At 40.6% G+C, this 22,787-nt stretch overlaps 1 protein-coding gene across 2 annotated transcripts; it reads right to left on the reverse strand.

Annotated features, from left to right (window-relative positions):
* Positions 1 to 303: 303 nt before the first annotated feature.
* Positions 304 to 21,943, reverse strand: LOC310998078 (uncharacterized protein). 2 transcript variants are annotated; one of them, XM_083987973.1, is made up of 8 exons: positions 21,615 to 21,943; positions 10,687 to 10,820; positions 9,933 to 10,599; positions 4,599 to 5,253; positions 3,279 to 3,343; positions 3,087 to 3,183; positions 2,870 to 2,988; positions 304 to 1,447 (listed from the first exon to the last, which is right to left on the reverse strand). In XM_083987973.1, the coding sequence occupies exons 1-8, from the start codon at positions 21,798 to 21,800 to the stop codon at positions 839 to 841; spliced, it is 2,532 nt and encodes an 843-aa protein (XP_083844099.1). In that variant the 5' UTR covers positions 21,801 to 21,943; the 3' UTR covers positions 304 to 838. The 2 variants fall into 2 exon arrangements, with proteins under 2 accessions (XP_083844099.1, XP_083844098.1); XM_083987972.1 differs by having other exon boundaries at positions 305 to 1,450.
* Between the last annotated feature and the right edge of the window lie 844 nt (positions 21,944 to 22,787).

Raw genomic sequence — 22,787 nt, forward strand, 5'->3', positions numbered from 1 at the left:
TGAGATCAACAGCACAGAGAACAGTTTAAAATAAAAACAGTTTATAAATGTTTTATAAAGTGTCAATATACTAATCAATAAACTAGAATTACACCATTTATAGATCCTTTATGAGCATGTAAATGGTCTTTCACAACACACTGAGCAGCAGCTTGTTATGTTCCAGAGTGAGAGGTTATAGTCATGAACAACTCATGAGAACTGATGATGATAATGGTAACTTTTATTAAAAAAAACAGATTCTGCATTTTAATCACAAGAGTCACCGGAAGACACATGTGGGTGTCATCCTGATTTTCAGATTCAAATAAGACAAGTCAGGAGAAAATTAAAATGAATCTAAACTCAGACACGTTACATTTCTATCACTACACTGCTGTTGGTCCTTGGAAAATCTACACCGAAACAATGGTTCTGAGAGAAAGGAGTCAAGGGTGAGTTTTTCAAACATTTAATTAAAAGATGAAACCAGCAGAGGGCATGATGAGACATCATTATCTTCAATATGATACACACAGCTGCAGGGGAGAAACTTGATAAAAGCAGCATGGACATTTGTCTAAAACCAGAGACAGAAGAGAGGATTCACATCAGTGTCATCAGTCTTTTCATCCACATTAACCACAGGCCTGACACACAGCTGAGATGAATCACACGCAGCTGAGATGAATCTGATATTCATCTTCTCTTCTCCTCCCTGATCACGCCAACAAAGAACTAACAGGATAGAGAAAATAAAACGTCAATGGTAAAGCTCTGAACTTTGTAAGTTTAGAAACTTGGACTCAACATGCAGATGTAATAATCTGAGGGATCTGTGTGAAGGGTCGTACAACACTCAGGACTTTCCCCTCTTCTCCTTTTTCTTCTCCTTCTCTTTCTCCTTCTTCTTATCCTTCTCCTTCTTTTTCTTGTGCGATTTGTCTTTACTTCTTTTGTCATCGTCGCTAGAGTAGCTGCTGTCATCTTTGCCTTTGCTCTCCTTCTTCTTCTTTTTCTTCTTGTGTGATTTGTCTTTACTCCTCCTTTTGTCATCGTCGCTGGAGTCGCTGCTGTCATCCTTGTCTTTGCTCTCCTTTCCTCTGCTGTCCTTGCTGGTTGCGTCTTCTGCCTTGGCTTTGCTGTGGCTCGTCAGCGCCTTGTCCTTCACCTCCTCCTTGACCTTGATGTTGGTCGCCGGCGTCTGTTTGCCGGGCACGGTGATGAGCAGATTCTCTTTAGGCATCTCCCCTCTCAGGGAGACGTTTTCCTGCTTCGTCTTGTTTTTGCAGCTGTCGTCCGGTTTTATTCTGCGTTCCTTCTCGTCCTTCCAGGCTTGTTGATAGGGATTTCTACATTGGTCATAGGAGTGGAGTGGAAGTGGGAGTGGGAGTGGGTTACTGCTGCTGCTGCTAGAATGGTGCGAGTGTCCTTTGCTGTCTCCAGTGTGCTTTCCCATCGGCACCTTCTGCTAAAAAAAGACAATAAAAGACCAAAATCATCAGACAACAAGGAACATAAAGGCTGCACATAATATTAGAAGTATTGGACAACAGATTTTGCTTTCCATAAAAGCTTGCTGCAGTTGGCTCTGTGGACACCTGTTAGTAACAACAGAGAGAAACTGACATTCCAGTGACCTTTGGAAAAGTCTGGTCATAGTCTGTCTCATAGGGGTGTGTATTATGGTATTATCTATACCTGTGTAAGTACCAATTGAACCAAAAATCTATCTGCATCAGTATCTGTATTCATAGTTCCCGCAGCAATTATTGTTATTAAATAAGAATCGGTAATTAAATTAAAAAGGAACTTCAGTGTAAAGGAAGTTGTGCAAATAAATTCTGGTCTTATAAGGTATGAGATAATCAAACTTATATAATATTACCATATTAATAATGATAAGATGCATTTTCTACGCTCTCACACTATATGTTACAGTATTTTTTTTAAATGATTATTTCTCATTATTAGAACTACAGATTATTAGTATAGTGTTATCGGCAGGGACAGAGAAAGAATCTGCAGAATGGGTGTAGCGTTAGGGGAAAATATGAGGGTTTTTAAAAAAAATAAATCAACAGAGATCTCAAAAGCAAACAGACCAGATTAAAACAGTAAAAACAAAATAACACCATTTTATGCTAATAATCAGTGTTTCTACAATGTACAAAGGATGTTAGGAGGGAAGCAGGAGTTGGTTGGACATGATGCTTTAACGTCGATGAAGGAAATGCATAGTGTGCAGTTTGCAAAAGACACATTCACTGCTGTGAATTCACTATATTGCTCCCTCCAGTGATGGTTGCGGCGCACCACCAGATGGAGCTGGACTACACTAATGTCAAGATAAAGTCAAAACACACTGCCCTCTGGAGTAAGTAAACAGCTGTCCCAGTGCTGCTGGGCAGAGAGACGGCCGCCAGTACCAAGAGATTTATGTATTATGTATGTTTTCTTTTACTTATTAATTTACTTTATTTCATTTTTGAATGTATTTATTTTCATTCATTCCTCTTTTAATGACAATTTACCCTTTGATTCATTTTTACAATTGGGCAGAAGGACTATGGGGGTCCTGGGTGGGATAGAAATATTGCAAAAAAAAAAAAAAAGTTTCCTTCAGAAAATATTGCAAAAAAAAAAAAAAGACTGCTGAGTTCCAGATCAAGAAAAGTACTGTTAATATATCGGATCAATAAGAGATCACTTTAACATTTCTGATTGATAAAATAACCAGTGGTTTTTGGGATCAATAAGGGAACTGATGAGGAAGCTGTATTGGTAGCTGGTGTTTCTGAGGAAGCACTGGAGAAGAAGACAGGAGGACATGCACAGCTCTGGTTGGTGGGACACATTCACCGCTGCTCTTTGGTCCAGAGGCACTTACACTGTTGAGGGGACTGTTTCGGTGGTTAGCTGCATGACTTTCAGCACTTTTCAATTCTCCAATGAACTCCTCACATTTCTGGCAGTAAAATCCAATGACTGGTGTCATGAAAGTCAGTCCTGCAGAGGGACAAGAGATGCAGTCAAACATTTACGGTTTTCTTTTGTGTGTGAAAGAAGGTAAAAAGAATCCAAACTAAAAGAGAAGGCTTTGTTACCATCCTGTTTCAACAAGGCATCCATTTCCTTCATCAGTGAGTCCATCTTACTGGCTCTGGCCTGTTTCTCTTTGTTCCTTTCCACAGGTTCACTTGTCTGGAGAAAAAGTGGCAGTTTTGAGGTTTAGTCTTAAATGTGTTCACCTTCATAATCAGAGAATATGATACACAGTCAATACTGAGATTCTTCACCATGTGTTTATGCGAGCTCTGAGATGGGCCACTCCCCTCACTTTTGGTCCGCTTCTCCTTGGTGGCTGAGGCAGAAAGAACACGATGCTGTGTTAGAGGTCAGTGGTGTCCCTGTTTAAACCTGACCATTAATAAACTCGATACCTGTTTGAGGTTCACACCTGCCAGAGGATGAAAGCAGCAGGGAAATATGGAGCAGAATCATTCACTATCATAAATCACATGTTTATCTCTCTCCTGTCTAGGCCCGTCACAATTATTACATAATCGCCCCATCATGATCATTTGAGCTCACTGCAATTATTTTGCAAAATAGTTAAATGGTTTCCATTCATCTTTATAAAAACAGCTGGATGAAACTAACAGAAATATAATATTTCCATCACTGTTTCCATGTCATTCTCCTCCGTTTCAGGTTTGACTGGTGCTCTTTTAATGACATCATCACGTTGTGCTCCCTTCGTCTTCGATGTTTTAATGGCACGAGTGGTACATTAGCATCACAGATTTAGTTGTAGAGCCAATAAATGTCTCTTCTTCATAAGGTGTATGTGTATTATTAAACTATGTTTAGGCTTATACTATACAGTAATAGTGGCATAAAATGATCAGAAAAAGACAATTACATTTGTATGGCAATTAATCGTCAACTAAATTTTCATGGTTGTGACAGCCCTAGTCCCGTCTTTGTAAACATTTCTAGTGAGAATGTCTTAATCAAATGAATTGGGGCCAGGATGGATTAATAAATTAAAAAGGATTCATCCATCATGACTGAAACTTCATAAGACAAAAGACATCCCACATTATGTAATGTCTCACATGACACACCCCACATTGTCCCACAGATAATATTTTTATTAAAACTAAAAAAGATAAATAACTGGATTTGTGTCATGTGTTTTTCCAACCAAAATGTTGTAGTTTTATAAAGTTTTCATGTATGTAAGTGCCAGTGGATTTCATCCATCAGCAGGTGTTCTTGGTGGATATAAAATCCTCCTTCCACGGTACGGCCACTACATCAGTTGAATTTTTCTTCGTAATAACACATATACACTGACAGGCACATACCTGTTAGAGTTGTTTTTTGTTTGTTATAATATATTTTAAAAATGGTTTGATCTTGTCAAGTTAATTCTCACCAGACAAATCACCTTAGAAAAAAATTTAATGGAATTATGCATTAAAAATGATAATTAGAGTAAAGAAGTAAATCTGAAGACAAAATAAAAGTAAGGAAAAGATTAGAAATGTGAAACCAGTTCATCACAGTGTTATATATGGTCAGTAATGATGGAGTTGGATTGGGATCCTCACCTTTGATCAGTGACTGCAGAGATTCCAGAGCGTGCCGGACCTTCGGGTTATTCACTGCGGACAGAGCTAAGCTTGCTGCTGTTGGTTCTGGACTGGGAAGTACAGGAGACCGCTGCTTCTCCGGCCTCTGGCCCTGCATTTTCGCCACAATGTCACTAATGTCTGCAGTACCCAGACTTTTCAAAATCCTCTTGATTTTCTCACACTCGCTGCTGTCCAGATTGGCAGAGGACAGGCTTGAGGAAGTCGTCTGAAGAGGTTGCACCTGCTTCCGATCAAGTTGGTCCTGAGAGCTAGCGAATGTGGACTTGGTCTGATGATGATGACGATGTTGACTGCGAGGAGAGCAAACATCGTCTTCTTGTTGGTGCGATTTTTTTCCAATCTCGGAAAACGATGCAAAAAGGTTGTCCTGTTTTCCTCCAGCGTCTTCACTCCCATACAGGAACGACTCTTCATCATCCAGCTCCTTGGCTCTCTGGACTGTGAAGTCCTCTTGACTTTGTCCTTGGAGCCAAGAGAAATCCCCGCCCACTCTGTCATGGGGGAGGAGCCAGCTGTCGTTCTCCTGTGACGCCGACTGCTTCTCATTGTCATGTTGCCGAGGTCTGTACTCATCTGACCCTTTCCGTGCTTTTTTGCTTCCATCAGAGCCCTGGACAGAGGCAAGGCAAACACCACATGACAAACATTTAGCTTTTGCAGTTCCCATCACTTTGTCATCCTGTTGGGTTGTGGATAACATGTTAAAGGGATAGTTCAACATTTTGGTAAATTGGCCCATTGCCATAATCCCTATAGTTTTAGGAGTAGGTTCGTTACCTTTAATTGTCGGTGCAAGCTATTTTTAGAACGGCGGGGCAGAGCTGCAAGCTGCTCAAAGCTACGCTACGGAGGCTCATGGGAATTCTTGGTTTCCCTCATCAAACACACAATCCAACAACTCCAAAACGCTCTCGTGGACAAGTTGTGACCTGCACATTCACCATGCTATTTGATAATAATAATTGCAGGTCACAACTTGTCCACAAGAGCGTTTTGGAGTTGTTTGTTTGTTTAACCTTTATTTAGATCTCGAAAGCCATTGAGGGTAAAACCCTCATTTCCAATGGCGTCGAGAGCACATCAAATCAACAGCAATCATATAACAAATACAGTGATCATAAAAATACATCAACAGCAATACGATCAGACATTATCAACAATTTTTTAGGATTTTTTAAAACAATTGCATTCAAAAGTATGCATATTTATGATCATGTTTTTAAACTGGCCTGGGGTAACAAATGAATTCATTTTCAGAGATCGTTGAAGAGAGTTCCAGGTATGAGCAGCAGAAAAACTGAATGCAGTTCTACCGAAAGCTGAATCCGTCCGAGGAACCTGGAGTGTTAGATAATCATTTGAACGAGTTGAATAAATTTGAGATGGCCAGTTCAATAAATTACTAAGATATGTTGGTGTAAAGCCAGTTAAAGCTTTATAAATAAAAAGGTAGTAATGTATGTCTCTTCTGATTGATAAAGGAGCCCATCCTACTTTCTTATACAGTACGCAGTGATGGGTAGAATAAGTGGATCCGGTGATAAATCTGAGAGCAGAGTGGTATAATGAGTCGAGTGAGGCAAGAATAGAAGCAGATGCATGCCTGTAGATGACATCACCGTAATCCAGAACAGGCATCAAAACGGCCTCTATTATACGCTTTCTATAAATTAATGGAAAGTTAGATTTGTTTCTATAGAAATATCCAAGTTTTTGTTTTAATCTAACTGCAAGGTTGTCGATATGATATTTATATGTAAGTTTTTGATCCAGCCAGATGCCTAAATATTTGTATTCAGTGACTCTTTGTATGTCATGTCCAGAATGAGTGGTGATACATAAGTTGGTATTTATTGTATTTCTGGATTTTGAGAAGATCATGTACTTGGTTTTGTCCGTATTTAGAATTAGATTGAGATTGAAAAGAGAATACTGGAGTTTGTTGAAGGCTTGCTGGAGGGCTTCAATGGCAGAGTGTGGGGTATCGGAGACACAGTAAAGAATTGTATCGTCAGCATAGAGATGGGTGTGACAGTTGGTTATTGTGGATGTAATATCATTGATATAGATTGTGAATAATACAGGTCCTAATATGGATCCCTGCGGAACACCTTTCGTTAATGGTAGGTGTGAAGAATGATGATGTCCCAATGTCACTGACTGTTGTCTGTTGGATAAATAGTCCTTGAACCACTGAAGTGAATTTGAATTGAAACCAATGTCAGATAAACGTTTTTGCAGCAGGATGTGGTCAACAGTGTCAAATGCCTTTGATAAATCCACAAATAGAGCAGCACAGTATTTTCCCTTGTCTAATGCACTTATGATGTCGTTGGTAACAGATGAAATAGCGGTGACGGTGCTATGCATAGCTCGGAAACCGGACTGGTGAGGATTCAAAACAGAGTAATGTGATAAGAATGATTTTAATTGGTGACTGACTAGAGATTCTAAGATCTTTGCGAGACATGGCAGTTTGGAGATCGGCCGATAGTTATTAAGATTTGATTTGTCGCCATTTTTGTGTAATGGTGTTACTTGTGCGGTCTTCCATATTTGTGGTACTATTCCAGAAGAGATTGAGAGATTGAACAAATATGTGACCAAGTTTGTAATGAGGGGAGCAGAAAGTTTTAGAAAATAAGGTTCTATTTTGTCCTCACCAGATGATTTCTTACAATCAATACCTTGAAGAGCATTTCTGACCACAGATATTGAAACAGGCTGTAATACAAACATAGCTGTATTCGAGGAGACATGAGACAGTGACTGTTTGTTATGCTGAGCATTAGGATGCAACATATTAAACTGATTTCCTACAGAGGAAAAGTGTACATTAAAAGCATCACAAATCTCAGTTGGATCGTTTATGAGACAGTCATTACACATGATGGAAGGAGGAACAGAGACAGAGCCTCTGTTTTTTTGTGTATTTACAGCATTCCAAAATTTTGATGGGTTTGTGGCTGAAGTAGCCAGCAAATCCATGTGAAATTTAGCCTTCGCCTTTCTCATAGTTGAAGTGCATTTGTTACGGAGTTGTTTGAAACTCAGCCAATGAGCAGGATCACCAGTGCGTCTTGCTAGAGACCAGGCCTTTTCTCTTGCTCTAAACAACAATGAGAGTTCGGTGGTAAACCAGGGGGCTGACCTGTTCTTAACCCTATGCTTTTTAAAGGGTGCATGTTTATTTGCAACTGTTAAGAGAGCATTTGTAAAGTGATCTAGGGCCAGATCTAGATTTGACAGTTCACATGTTTTGGAAATATTACTCAAGGCAAGATCCCGAAGAAAAGCTGCTTCATTAAAGTGTTTGAAATTTCTTTTAACTATGATTTTAGAACAGAATTTTTCCATTTTGGTTCTTCTGACACAGACTACTGGACAGTGGTCACTGATGCCAGGACTGAAAACACCAGAGTTTATTATTTTGTCTTTCCTGTTACACAGAATTATGTCAATCAGGGATGACTTTAGTGGATCATTAAGGTGTGGTCTGGTTGGAGCATTTATCAGTTGTATTAAATTCAGATTATTACATTTATCTTTCAGACCGTCTGAATCAGATGTTAACCAGTTTAAATTAAAATCACCTAACACCAGCATCTCTGTATTACTATACTGTGCAAGTAAATCTGCTAGCATGATGGTTGCACAGGGGCTAGCTGATGGTGGTCTATACACACCAATGACAGTAAGGGAGTTATTGCTGGCAAGGATGATTTTCAATGCAATGAATTCGAAGCAGCTAGGTATACTGACTGATTTTAAAACAACAGCAGATAACCATGATTTGACGTAGACAGCCACACCACCTCCTCTTCCGGCTCTGTCTGTTCTGAACAAGTTGTAATTGTCTATCGAGACTTCTGCATCCTGAATTTCATCTTTAAGCCAGGATTCAGTCAGAACTAGAATATCAGTATCTGTCTCTGATATTAAGATTTTCAGTTGATCCAATTTGAATTGACTACACATACTTCTAATATTTAAGTGCATCAGTCCTAAACCATCTCTGAGCTTAAAAACCTCAGGATTTGATAAATCCCCTTTAGAATTGATGGCGGGGTTAGATGTAGAATCTGCTACTACAGTTACTTTTGGAGCAGATTTTATACTTATTAAGTTTTGTGACCTATGCCTGTGACAATATTTATGAGACTGATGTTTATGATGTCTCTTTGTAATGAGGATAGGGATATCAAAGACAGGAATATCAACAGAGTGTGCATATGGAGTGTTGATGCCGTCATACCTTCATGCACCAAGTGCTCTGCTGGAGCAGAGGGTGAGTTGGATGTTCATGGACAGAAGACGTTGTTGGATTGTGAGTTTGATGAGGGAAACCAAGAAATCCCATAAGCCTCCGTAGCGGCCGTAGCTCTGCCCCGCCGTTCTAAAAACAGCTTGCACCGACAATTAAAGCAGATATCAGTGGAATGTTTTTGTTAATATAAGTCCTAAATAGTCCTATTTTCCGTCAGCAATCACTTACATGAAGTATTTCAGCCTAAACACGAGTCTCTCCGTCACTCTGCTCTGCTGTAACCCGAGGAGAAAATTTTCCTTGTGGGATACAAGTGTTATCCAATGAGGAGAGAGAACGGCATGAAGGGCTGTGTGTGCAGCCAAGGGATGCGCGTGAATGTGGTGACGTAGCACGAGGACCAATTGATGCCTGACAAGGGCGGGGGCTGCTAACTCATGGTGCGTTCAAAGAAACTCGTACTTTGTGTTTTTCCTTCCTGTGAAGTCATACCAGTTCGATCTGGTACGAGTTCACGGGTCGGAAGTTACGAGTGGCCGTTATAGGGAACTTTCACAGACAACAGGATGGTAAAAACACGAGCTACGGGTTACCTGGAACGCTACCAAGTCGTAGTTGTGACTTGAAGCTGTAACTTACGGTTTCAAAAGCCTGCCTTGAACGCAGCATTAGCCGAAACGGCCGTGAAGCTGATATCTGCTTTAAAGGTAACGAACCTACTCCTAAAACTATAGGGATTATGGCAATGGGGCAATTTACCAAAATGTTGAACTATCCCTTTAAAGTATAGGCTGGAGGGGCATTAGTGAACAGCCTGTGTGTTCACCTATGTATTTAAGAGCAATTGACAACTTTTGAGAAACAACAAAAAGTGTTGCCATACTGTATGTGTCACACAGAGCTGAACTCATGAAAATGACCTCAGCACGCCTGAACACACCATCTTCAAGAATCACTTGTAGATATTTGTGCTGACAACCCACTGACACAATACATCTTATTGAATGAATGTTGAACTCTACCTGAATAGTGAGGATGGCATCTTTGAGGGTGGGCAGCCGCTCTTCCAGTTCTCTGCTGTTCATGACTTGCTTCAGTCCCTCCAACAGACTCTTCCCTGTCATGTTGCTGCCAGGACTGCTGCTGCCGCTGTTGCTGCGGCTCCTCATCCTCTTCTTGTCTTTAGCGCATCTCCGTTCATTGCTGCTGCTACGTGACCTGGACCTCCTGACCCGACTCTTGCTCCTCGTATGTTTTTTCTTGCTTCGGCTGGGGCTATGGCTCCTACTCCTATTGCGATCACTGCTGTTGCTTCTTGCCCTGCTTTTGCTTCTTGCCCTGCTTTTGCTCCTTGCCCTGCTTTTGCTTCGAGCTCGACTCTTTGCACGAACACGACTTTTGCTCCTTTCTATGCTTCGGCTGCGTACTCGGCTTTTGCTTCGTCCACGGCTCTTGGCTGGGCCGCAGCTTTTGCCGCGACTTCTGCCACGACTTTTGCCACGGCTTCGACTACGACTTTTACTCCTGCTCACAAGTTTCTGGAACTCCTGGTCTGATTTTACTGCTTCTTTCAGGACATTTGCTGACTTGAACGCATCAGCAAGGTTAAAAGCCATGTTCCCTTTCAGATAATCTGGGAGGGGCTTGTTGGCTGCGATACATCTCAAGAATTCTTCACCAGCCTTGTCACTGAAAATGAACATGCATGAGTTTCAAACATTGGAAAAAAACAAAACTATGTTTAATCAACTGTTTCAATTTAGAAAGCGCATATACCTGCTGTCTTGATGAGGAGTGGGATTCCACTGTGGGACCTGTCGGGGTGGCGGTTCTGCATGTGGGACGATCTGCTGGCTGCCTCCCAAAGCAATCACTGTACTACGGTCTATGGAGAAGCTGCTACAGTGGGGCTGAGAGTATTCAGAATTCATGTTATAGAACTACACAAGACAGAACTGCAAAAGCATATCTTTTTTTTTTTTTGCATTTTTACTCTGTGTGGTTAAACTATTAAAAACGGGTTCCACAAACCAAATACTTTCAAATTTACTATACATTTGCAAGTCAAAATAGTAATTGTCAAAATATTTTTTTTCTGGGAAGGGATATCACAGCTTGCCGCAAATTAAATCTACCACAGAAATTGCTGAGTCAGAGACATGGGACCATGCTGCAACGAGACTAGAGCAGCCACAACGCTGTCGACATGTTGACCTTCCAACCCACTAACACTCAGTAGTCAATACTTCATATTATATGCCCACTCAGTGATGAGCACTCAGCAGCCATTACTACATTATAACATCAGTGCTTAGGTGCCATTGTTACTTCATTACATGAAAACTCAGTGTTTATTATTGTATTTACATTGACACTATGTGTTTATTACCTCATGAGTATTGCATGATCACTCAGGGTTAATTACATAATTATGAGTACTCGGTAGTCATTTCTACATTACTTGAGTTCTCAGGCGCATTACTACAGTAAGGTGCTCAGTAGTCCTTAGAGTGGAATGATACATCAATCTATCGAATCAGTGATCACCGAATCAATAGCATCGATCCAAAATGTAAACATTGGTTGGACATCAATACATGTAATTATTTGTAAGTCACGCCTGTATTTTGAAATTCCCATGGCATGTCTTTAGCCTCGTAAACCAGCCTCTCGCGGAAATGCATTTCATTTCATTTCTCGGTAGAGTCTGGCCTCATCCCCCCTGTAAGCGTTTGGGGTGGGCGGGAGTAGTAGCAAAGACGGTTTAATATCTTTGGTAGTAGCGTTGACAGACAACCCCATTCAGCCAATCAGCAAGTTGGTGTAGTGACGGGGCTTTGCACCAGTCGGTCCCTGATTGGCCAACGTGCTGTGTCAATCACAGCGGCGACGCTGATTGGCTCGGCCTTCTGAGGGTTTCAGGCCAAACGCTTACAACGGGAATGAGGCCAGACTCTCCCTCGGAATGAAATGAAATGCATTTCCGCGAGAGGCTGGTTTACGAGGCTAGCATGTCTTAGCCATGAGTACTTTCTGCAATTTCATATTTCATTTGCAAAGACATGTGTAGCTAATTGCCAAGTGTACTCTGACGTCAAATCAAACCAAGTCAGTTTTATATATCTAATACTATTATATATAAAACTGAGTTGGTATATACACTGCCCATCCCAAAAAAAAAGTCACACTCTCTAATATTTCGTTGGACCGCCTTTAGCTTTGATTACGGAACGCATTTGCTGTGACATCGTTTCGATAAGCTTCTGCAATGTCACAACATTTTTTCTGTCCAGAGTTGAAATAATTTTTCAAAGATTCTCAGTGGGGTGAAGGTCTGGACTCTGGTCACATTGGACCACATTTCTTCCTTGAAGGTGATGGTTCCCCACTATCCTTCCAGTTTTTAATAATGTGTTGGATAGTTCTTAAAGGATAATTGCTGTTTTTTTTGTTTGTTTGTTTTTTACAATTTGGATGATACCTGAATGATATCATCCAGGTCAGAGGTTAGTAGGTCAACCTACAGACCCCAGATGTTGATAACAGTTAACCCTGAACTCAGAGGGGAATAGCACTAGCGTATCATAACAAAATATTGGTGAAATGAACGTGTTTCAAGGCAGATAATGTGTTATTTAGAGGCTGCATTCCGCTGCCCTGTAGACTCGCATTATATGGATATATGCGGCTCTCGGCTGGATCCTATTTCGTCAGAACGACTTGTAATGACACCAAAGTTATCTGGGTGAGTAAATTACATAGACTGTAAAAAGAATGGACGTAGCGTCCGTGACGTCACCCATTGGTTTTGAGGAGTCGTTTTTGTGACTCAAATATGGCGGCCTGAACAGCGCCATGTTGGATTGGCCGGCCGAGAACCCGCCCACTGGCCTCGAAGCAGCTGTCCACGGAGCTGCTCGGACCTATCACTCAACGTTTCCGCGCCCTAATTGGCCAGAATCTTAACCTAATAACAGTAAAACGGTAGAGTTAAAAAAAAATTCACCCCCCTCAGAGTGTGTGCGGGGGTAGAAACTATCGATTGAGAAAAAAAACGTTCTGACACCAGGCTTTTAACATGTTTATTGAGGATGTAAAATCGGCGATTTTAACATGGGGGTCTATGGGGAATGCTCCCTTCTGACACCAGCCCCCAGAGGAAGCCGGGGGGATTGCAGTTTTTTGAACGCGGAAGTGAGCTTCACTTCTCAGACCCACAACTGCCCCCTTGGTAAATTATCGTATTTTATGCTGGAAATAAGGTCCAGATTGTAAAAAACGGCACTTCCCCTTTAACCCAATTTTAGCTGTCTCAGAAATCTCCTTTGATGTTTTATTTGCTCGATGCCAATAATTTGACCCTTCTGAAACAGACTAAATAATCTTTTCCACGACCACAGGTCTAATTTGTGCGCGAGCCGCGAGCGAGATCGCGTCACTTCTGGCAGGAAGTCATACAAAGAAGCACGAGACAATCCGGTCAATTTTCAAAATAAAATACCGAGATTGACAAATACCAGAGTCCAAAGTGTGTACGTTTGTAGCCTATTTGTGTTTATTAATCTAAACAGAGCGTGAGAGATGGCTACACACATACACATACACACACACACACACACAGCTGACGGGCGGAAACGCTTGTCGACCGGTGCTGAGAAATAGGCGTCTGGTGTGAACAGGAGGGCCGCGGCTCGCGCGCGATTTTCGTGGCGCGGCACTTCGGCGGCCGGTGTGAACCGGGCGTTACCGGTAGTTAAATCAAAATGGTGCCTTTTTTGGGTGGGGGGGGGGCCGTGTATATTAGATTAGATATGCCTTTATTTATCCCACAAAGGGGAAATTCCAGTGTTGTCTTCAGCAGTACACATACACACATACTGTGTCATCAAAAAGTGCAGAAATATTATATAAAGAAAAAAAAAGTAGTAGTATAGTAATAGTATTTACAGACACCCAACAGGTAGAAACGGTTGTACTTTGAGTAGTGATTAATTCTAATAACATTACTATTGAAGACTATTAAATTAATTTCCCTTTGGGGATTAATTAAGTAATTTGTCTTATATTGTATCGTATTACATTATAGTCATTACTACATTACATGAGCTCTCGGTAGCCATTACTAGATAGATGGATAGATATACTTTATTGATCCCAAGATGGGAAATTACAGTGAAAAACAAACCGACAAATAAATAAAGTTTAAAAAACACAACGGGAGCTGCGGCTACAGGCAGCCACCTGGGATGGTGCCATCTTGAATTACTACTTTATTACCAGAGCACTCAGAGTTTATTACTATATCATAATGTGAGTGCTCAGTGGTCATGACTAAATTATTACACAAGCATCCAGTTGCCATTTGTACATTATGACTTACTCAATAATCAAAAAAGTACTCAGTCACTAATATCTTCAAACTTCATTCCGATCTCAACTACAGACGATCAGTTCCACAACTGTATCTTGCACAGTTGAGATGTGAATTGTGGTGGCAACATTTGTTCACACCAATGTTCTAAAGTACTCAAAACCACATCTGTTGTAGTTGCTGCTGCAGAGGGCGTCTCCAGAACGACATCTTACCATGAATATACACACACTCAAAAATGAAGAACAAGTTACGCAAATGTGGGAGTTATGTTTTGCCTTCGCTCGCTTCATAGAATTCAACCTATTATTGTCTTGTGTTGTGTCACCCTGTAGGCTAAGGCAAGTGGCAAACTGAATACAAACCAATAATTTAAGGACTGAACTAATGCTCGAATCTAGTCCAATGAACCTGTGATTTTTTTTTCACTCAGACACTGTTTAGGAACAAGCTGAATCTTAAAAGCTTAATATGTAAAGTTTTTTTTTCCAAGTACATGTATATTATGTAAGCATTTGGCTGTTGCTGGTAATCTGCTACTACTAGATCTCTACTCGGGTCACAGGTTTTTACTGAAGGTTTAGGTTAACACCATTTTAACACTTCATGGACTGATGTGCATTAAGTGATAAACACAGCTGTAAGTAAACTCCTATTAACACAACAACTCATCCTGCGTATGGATGTTCTTGTCAGAAAATGGCAAGTACAACCATAATATGCCACACCGTTCCACACTATACAGAGTCTGTCATCTGATAAGCAATGCCACAATTGGTTTGCACCAGTGATATCAGTGACAGACATCAGAATACTTGCAAACGGCTCATGTCTTTGCAAATGTCAATATTTGACTTGACCAGTGCTGAGAAAAAGAATCACAGTTAAGAAAAGCTAACAGCAAGACAGGAAACTGGTTTTCTTGAAACTGTCAGAAGTATTTTTTATGTTGTTCCCCGAAGCAGACACAACAAGGCAACACAACAGCAACACATTACCATAAGTTAACACAATTACAGTAGTTAAAACGATCTCTTTTAACTTAACAATTCATTTTTAATAAAAATAAAATCAAGAAATAAATGCATTTAAAGACATCATATAATAAAAACAATATAAAAGATTTTAAGTAAATTTCAGGCTCCAAATGACCAATTGTTTGAATAAAGGTGGGAAAAATAACAAAGGATTGACAGACGGACAATTATCTTATGTATACTGAAGAACACACATTCCAGTGCAATTACAACAATAAGTGGAAGTCCTCATGGCAGTGAACCTGGGAAATTTTACAGATTCAAAGACGTTGATGTATACGAAAATTCAACTATATAGACACAACACACACGTATATTTTTGTGCAATTTTGTCACTTTGTTGAAGAACTTCCTGTTAACTACACACTCACACCAGAAAATGTACATTAATTTGTTTGACTTCTGTCTTAAGCAATGCACAATACAACTTATAGTGAATTAGCATCACAGTTTCTTCTGTGTCTTAGATTTGTTCCTCCATTTTAAACTATGAGAAGACAGAATAGGACAGTCTGTCTCTATTGTCCCAATGGGAAATTTGTCTAGGACCTTAGAGAGAACAGTAGTAAAAAAAAACAACAATATCCATCCAGGCACAATAAAATGCAACAGTAGAACAGCTGCCTCAACAGAACAGATGCTGGTAACACCTTTGTACATAGCCCAGTGTCTCTGTCAAGTCTTGATTCCTTCATGTCTGTCACTGTAAGATGTGGGGGAAAACATGGAGAAGGTTTATGTTAAACATTGCTGAACAGATCATAATTTCACTAAATTATGCATTCTATAAATAATATAATAAATAAAAAATAAAGTTGCATACTTGAACTATATTATTATATAAAATAACATTTAAAAAGAAGCAAAACTGTATCTTTATGATAACAATTCACATATAATAACTACTCGTATTAGCATTACAGTGCATTATGGTTCAGACCTATATAATAACATAATAAAATGTAAAATGTGTTTCCTACAAACAAATGTAGTTTCCTAAAAACCATGACAAAAAACTGATAGTCTGTGTTGACTTACAGGTTTTGATCACTCCATCCGGTACCGGTGGCTGATCCGTGTCGCCTGCTGTCAAGTGAAATGGCCTTTACAATATTTCGGGAAAATATGTTTGTAGACAGCTACCGAGCAGTAGCCAAGGTGCCAGGGAACCGCAATTCAACTATAGGTGCAAACAGGACTCTCTGGCTTTGTGGTCATTATTTAACTGGTGGATTTTTTGTCTTGCTACATTCATCTCCTTTTATCAAACAGACTGGGTTGATTTTATGTCGCTAATGACATTCTTTTCCAAATAGCCTAGTAGCTATAGTAACCTATGTCTTGCCATGGACAACAGATCTCTCACTAAGTCAACCATGTAGAAAAATTAATAATCCAACCTTTGTGTATGAAGTTATGGCATTTTACACTGAAATAATGATTATTACGATTATTATATTTAATTTTTATAATAATTTTACAACACTGTGAATGCGAAAAATCAAATAGTCAAAATGTAATTGCATTACTAATTATATAAACAAATATTTAAAGTATATAAGATCAATTATTAATCTTTTGGAGGAAATGTTTGAAGTTTTTAAAATCTTTTTTTTCTTAGAAATGCCGTGCTAACAATTAAATTCCTAACAATTTAGTGTTACGTTAAGTAAATTGACATTAACGTAGGTATTTACCTTTACTTAGGCGTACAAAGCCAGGCGGTTCAGACGTTCATATCAGCCATATTTCCTCTTTCTGCTGCCATTTCATTGTGGCATGTTTGACAGGCTGGCGGGCCGTCATTGACTTAATAGGTTTGTGTTTGGAGGGAATCAGTCTTCCTCTGCCAGACTTTACCACTCACGCACATCTCTGTCTGCATTGCAACTGGCAGGGAACGTAAACAAAGTTACACACGCGGTTGTTGTGTAACTCTGTTTTCCGTATTTAGGAACCGATTTAATAATTATGGTGTTTAATACCGCAATTAATTGTGAAAACAAGTAATCGTGACATCCCTACTATCGAGCTTGTCTTTCTGTTTGCACTGAGGACACATGGAATATCCTCACATGCCTCGCAGAGCAAACACACAGACACATGGAGAGAGAGAGAGAGAGAGAGAGAGAGAGAGAGAGAGAGAGAGAGAGAGAGAGAGAGAGAGAGAGAGAGAGAGAGAGAGAGAGAGAGAGAGAGAGAGAGAGAGTGCCGGATTTGTCCCAATCATCCACTGAGTGTTTTTAAAACTTATTTTGGGGCTGCAGCTGACTCTTTAAAGGGATAGTAGCATTTTTTAAAAGTGGGGTTGTGATCTACAAATAGCCCCTAAGTACTTTAATTGCAGTAGAAGACTCTCTGCACTCCTCCCGTTAGCAACGCCAGCCCATAGCCCTGCCCAGAGATTTACAACAGACCCAAAGAAACGGCCTATTTTCGCGGCCTGAAAAAGGTTTTACCTGAAAAAAAATACACAGTTCCATTGTTCGCTATAATATAATTTTTTCCAGCCCTTCAAAGTGCAGGAAAAACTCTGTTTTTGTTTGGACCTAACCAACTCACGTATCCCTCAGCCCAGGGTTAGCGCCCACCGATCAGGAGTTGGTTAGGTCCAAATAAAAACTGCATTTTTCCTGCACTTTGAAGGGCTGGAAAAACGTATATTATAGTGAACAATGGAACTGTGTATTTTTTTTCAGGTAAAACCTCTTTTAGGCCGCGAGAATAGGCCAATATGCTACTATCCCTTTAACCCTCAGCACTGTGTAGCTACAGTGTTGCTGATTTAACGGCAACTTGCTGGACACGGGACGCAACAGGTCTGTTTACAGTGTTTGTCATGTGTCACAGGGGGAAAAAGCATGAAAATAAGTGTGTTCATCCAGATTGTTGTGTTTACATGGACCCAGAGCCAATAAACACGATGGAGTCATTGATTGAACCCATGTGTGAACTGGCTGAATCCTTTACCATTGCTGACAAAAGCCTGATGTTAGTGAGTCTTAATGGGATTTTGACCAGTGGAAAGGGACTTAAAAAGTTACTAATCAATCAGCTGATCCAAATTATTCATATACGTTAACTCAACATGCACTCAAGCCGTGCTGGACACCTGAGACTGCTGTCACCCTGCTGCTCACTGTCAGTACTGACTTGAGTCTGTGGTGCTGTTCCAAATACTTCACTTACAAAACGTAAAAACTACATAAACGGTAAGTTTCACCTCTCAGTCTGCTCAGTCACACTCTCTCCGATCTTTTGCTAAATCACTCAGTTAAATATGATATAATTCTATGTCATTATCAATCATACATAACTGTGGTCATGAACTGGCACCTGGCTGTGATGCACTTGGTCAGTGCTGGTCAGTGCTTTGTGGTTAAAAGTAAAAGCACTGAACCAGTAAGTCTCAGCCACGCTCATCACTAATTTGTATACCCTGGAAACCATTGTGTTGTGTTGTATTTTCTGAATTTTTTTGGGGGGGGATTTTGGACTCTCTCTTTTGCTCCCCTTGTAACAATTAACTACTGTATAAAAGGTAAAGATATTCATTTACATGTGGTATACAACCTTACATGTATCGCAAGCACTAAAAGTCTTTCTTGTGTCTGCAGCCTATCAAATAGTATAACATAACTTACACAGCTTAGAGTGCAGAGTGACTGACCATTGTTTTTTAGCTGCTTGTACTGTTTATTCAACTCTCATCAATCATGGAGCAGAATGGAACATGGTTTGTTCCTTTCAGCTTTATGAGTCAACACTTTGTTGAACCACCTTCAGCTGCAGTTACAGCAGCTGCAAGTCTTTTGGGGTTTGTCTCTAGCAGCTTTGCACATCTACAGCTGCAGTTTTTGCCCGTTCTTCTTTAAAGAACAGCTCCAGTCGAGTCAGATTGGATGGAGAGAGTCTGTGATCAGCACTTTTCAAGTCTTGCCACAGATTCTCAACAGGATTTAGATCTGGACTTTCACTAGGCTGTTCTAACACATGGATATGCTTTGATGTAAACCAGTCCAGGGTCCGACGTTAAGGTTTTTTCGTACTTGCCCTGTCGGGCAAGTACTTTTCAAATCTACTTGCCCCATCTAAATTCTTACTTGCCCTGCCTAGGTTTTTTTTTTCTGGTTGTGTGGTGCATACTTTCGCTCATGACTTATATCTTACTAAAATCCTTCCTGTTGACTATACACAACACTACACAACACTTCTTTCTTCAGAAAGCAGTATTTATTATTATCTATAATTGCATTTAAATGGCAATCATTGCAGACATGTAAAATTAACTGCTATTTCACATTATTTGACCAGTAGCAGTTACACCCTCCATGCCCTATCTGAACAGGTGAGCCACCTGTTTAATGCCCGATCACAGTTGAAATCTTGAACTGAAGGGCCTTTTAATGGCTAAAACATGAACCTGGACAACATTTTAACAGATAGCTGGCTCCTCCAATCAGATTTTATTCTTTTCATTGCATTCACATGCTGCAGTGGACAATTTAGCTTCAGTATTAATGCAGTATCTAAAAATATATATATATATATATATATTAGAAAAGACCAATTTAAAAAATAATTTTGAATATGAAAATGTTCATGTCCATCTATATGCTCTCAATACTTGGTTGGGGCCATTTGACTTGAACTACTGGAAATAGCCTAGACTTTTCCATGTTACTCTAGTTTATTGAGTTGCCCCTGTAAAACTCAAGGATGTGGGACATTGAAACAACAGTGACAGGCAAACAGCCAATCATATGTGTCAAACTCAATTTAGTTCAGGGGTAACAAACAGCACAATTTGATCTCAAGTAGGCCTAACCAGTAAAACAATATCATGATAGCCTATACATAGGCTATATTTCAAAATTTCTATTTTTCCTCTGTTTTAGTACATTATTAAGATGTTTACAGTTAATGAACTATCCTTTTACAAAACATATTATGAACCACCTGAAATTTCTTGATAAAAATATGTGCAATTTAAAATTTTCACACTTGCTGAGGGCCGGATTGGACCCACTGTTGTACCGGTTTTGGCCCGCGGGCCGCATGTTTCACACCCCTGGTTGTAGCGCCGTCTCCACGTGTGTTTATTGACAACAGGATTATAACCTAAAAAGGGCACGTTAGCTCGTCGGTATGGTAACTAAACGGTGCGTCTGCCCCGAGTCTGAAACAGCGGCGGCGTTAATGAAGCAGCGTCAGGCCGCTCACCGTCAGTGAAATGCTCGGTGAAATCGCCGATTACGGCGAGCCGCGAGCGACGTACCTATCTCACCTGGTAGAGCACCCGCTGCAGCGACCCAGTTCGATCCCACCTGACAGTGCCTTTGCTCCGCGTCAACCCCCCCTCTCCCCCCGTCTCTCTCCAGCTGTCCTTTCAAAATAAATGCATAAAAAGTCCGAAAATAAAAAATAATAAAATCTGAGTCGGTGCTTGCCCGACCGGGCAAGTCCGCGCAGGTTCTACCTGCCCGCCGGTAATTTTTACTTGCCCCGGGCAATCGGGCAACCGTTATTGTCGAACCCTGCAGTCCATTGTAGCTGTGGCTGGATGTTTAGGATGGTTGTCCTGCTGGAAGGTGAACTTCCGTCCCAGTCTCCTCCAGGATTCCCATCAACCCTGACCAGCTTCCCTGTCCCTGCTGAAGAAAAGCCCCCACAGCCTGATGCTGCCACCACCGTGTTTCACAGTGGGGATGGTGCGTTTCGTGTTTTGTATGTAGGCCAAAAAGTTCAATTTTGGTCTTAAACTTGTACAAAAATCTTGAACACCATGTATCATTTTCCTACCACATTACAACTATGCACTACTTTGTGTTGGTCAACTCTATCACATAAAATACATTTAGGTTTGTGGTTGTAACGTGACAAAATGTGGAAAGTTCAAGGGGGATGAACACTTTTGCAAGGCACCGTACACCAAACTCCAGACACAACACTCTTTGGGAGGTGAGGGGACGTGGCTCCTAGATTAGAACAAAACCAGGTTTAATCTGCCTTTTGCATTTTCCAAGATAATGAAGTTTTCAGATTGAAATTGTGTATTAAAGAACCGTCACCCTCTGTGGGTCACTAAAGTCCAGATGTATCTAGTCTAGCAGTGATGTTTGACCCGGTAGAAGTAAGAGGAGCACAAAACAACAATCAGTCACTTCGCTTCAGTGAGGCTTGGTCTGCTCTGTGATGCTAATCTTAGCATTATGCTAGCTCAGCTCTCATGAACACCATCACTGAACCTCGCTGGCTGAGGTAACGCTAACACGGTCAGACTGCTGGGTACATACACCAATGTAGTGTCCTCTCGGGGGTCTGTGGAGGAGAAAATCCGTCGCTGAGGCCGGAGGTGGTCCAGAAGGCAGGTGTCCAGGAGGGGGGATAGGACAGGACCCTCCGAGTCTGAACCCAGGGCCGAGGGGCGGCGGAGGTCCGTACGGCGGCGGGCCGTGTGGTGGTTTACCTGGCCGATACATGGTCGTGTTCAGGCGAGCATACTATGTCCAGTGACACAACAAGAAGAAACTCAGTGAGTGGGGGAAGAGTCGTTTAAAAGTAAAACTGTTTTTTTTCTCTTTCTACACAGCCGCGCGCTTTCGGCTCCACGAAGAGAAGTGATTGTTGCTACCGCCGGAAATACGACACCGACACCCAAAAACATCCGGAGCAACACCTTCAAAATAAAAGTCGAGGACCCATCAGGTCACACTCTCTCTTCGTCCTCTTTTTTTAAATACCACACAACACTACAAAATGCCTTCTACATAAATGTGTTTAAATAAAAAAGAAAAAGAAAATATTAAAACGTGAAATGTTGTCATTTTGACAAGCCCATATGAACATATGAGTATAATAGCCTACCTATTTGTTTTATCAATTTATTTATTTTTAATATATTTTATTTCATTTTCCTAAAATTTCTTTGTTTATTGACTTTCTATTCTCTGGCCTATAATGGTCATGTTCTTATTACAACATGCTCAGTTGTTTCTGTAAATGCATTTTCCTGGATGTGGTTTTATGGCAACCAACATCTGCTACTCTCAGTTGGTGACAAACATCAGAGGGTTGTTTTTACTGTTGTGCTTTTTGCTTCAACTACATTTGTTCTTACCTGAATATAGATGTTTACCTTTAACCTTTTACTTTCCCCTCCCCCCTGACATAAAGTCTCCAGATTAAAGTTGGAGGCTGCAGTCAGACTGATCGTCTAGTAGTCCACTCTCCCAGGCTTCTCACCACTCCATCTGCTAATCATCCAGGACTGGACTTTGTTATCTGAGGCTCACTCACTCAAACAGAAACTCTTCCAAATTTCCCTTGTATTCAACTCGGTGTGTTGTACAGTATGAATCCAGGTAGTCATATGTCACATGATCTTTAATATATAATCCATTTATGTGATCTGATGAAGTCTGAAAAAGATGATGACAGTGACACTCTGTGTCCCAACAATTTTTGAT

Source organism: Trachurus trachurus (genome assembly GCF_905171665.1).
Source record: "Trachurus trachurus genome assembly, chromosome: 15".
Classification (NCBI taxonomy): Eukaryota; Metazoa; Chordata; class Actinopteri; order Carangiformes; family Carangidae; genus Trachurus; species Trachurus trachurus.

Coding starts and splice junctions, on each gene's coding strand:
- LOC310998078 (XM_083987972.1), bottom strand. CDS start 21,800: ATGTATCGGCCAGGTAAACCACCACACGGCCCGCCGCCGTACGGACCT. Junction 10,821..21,614: donor CGAGAGGACACTACATTGGT/GTATGTACCCAG, acceptor GAATACTCTCAG/CCCCACTGTAGCAGCTTCTC. Junction 2,989..3,086: donor TGCCTTGTTGAAACAGGATG/GTAACAAAGCCT, acceptor GTCCCTCTGCAG/GACTGACTTTCATGACACCA.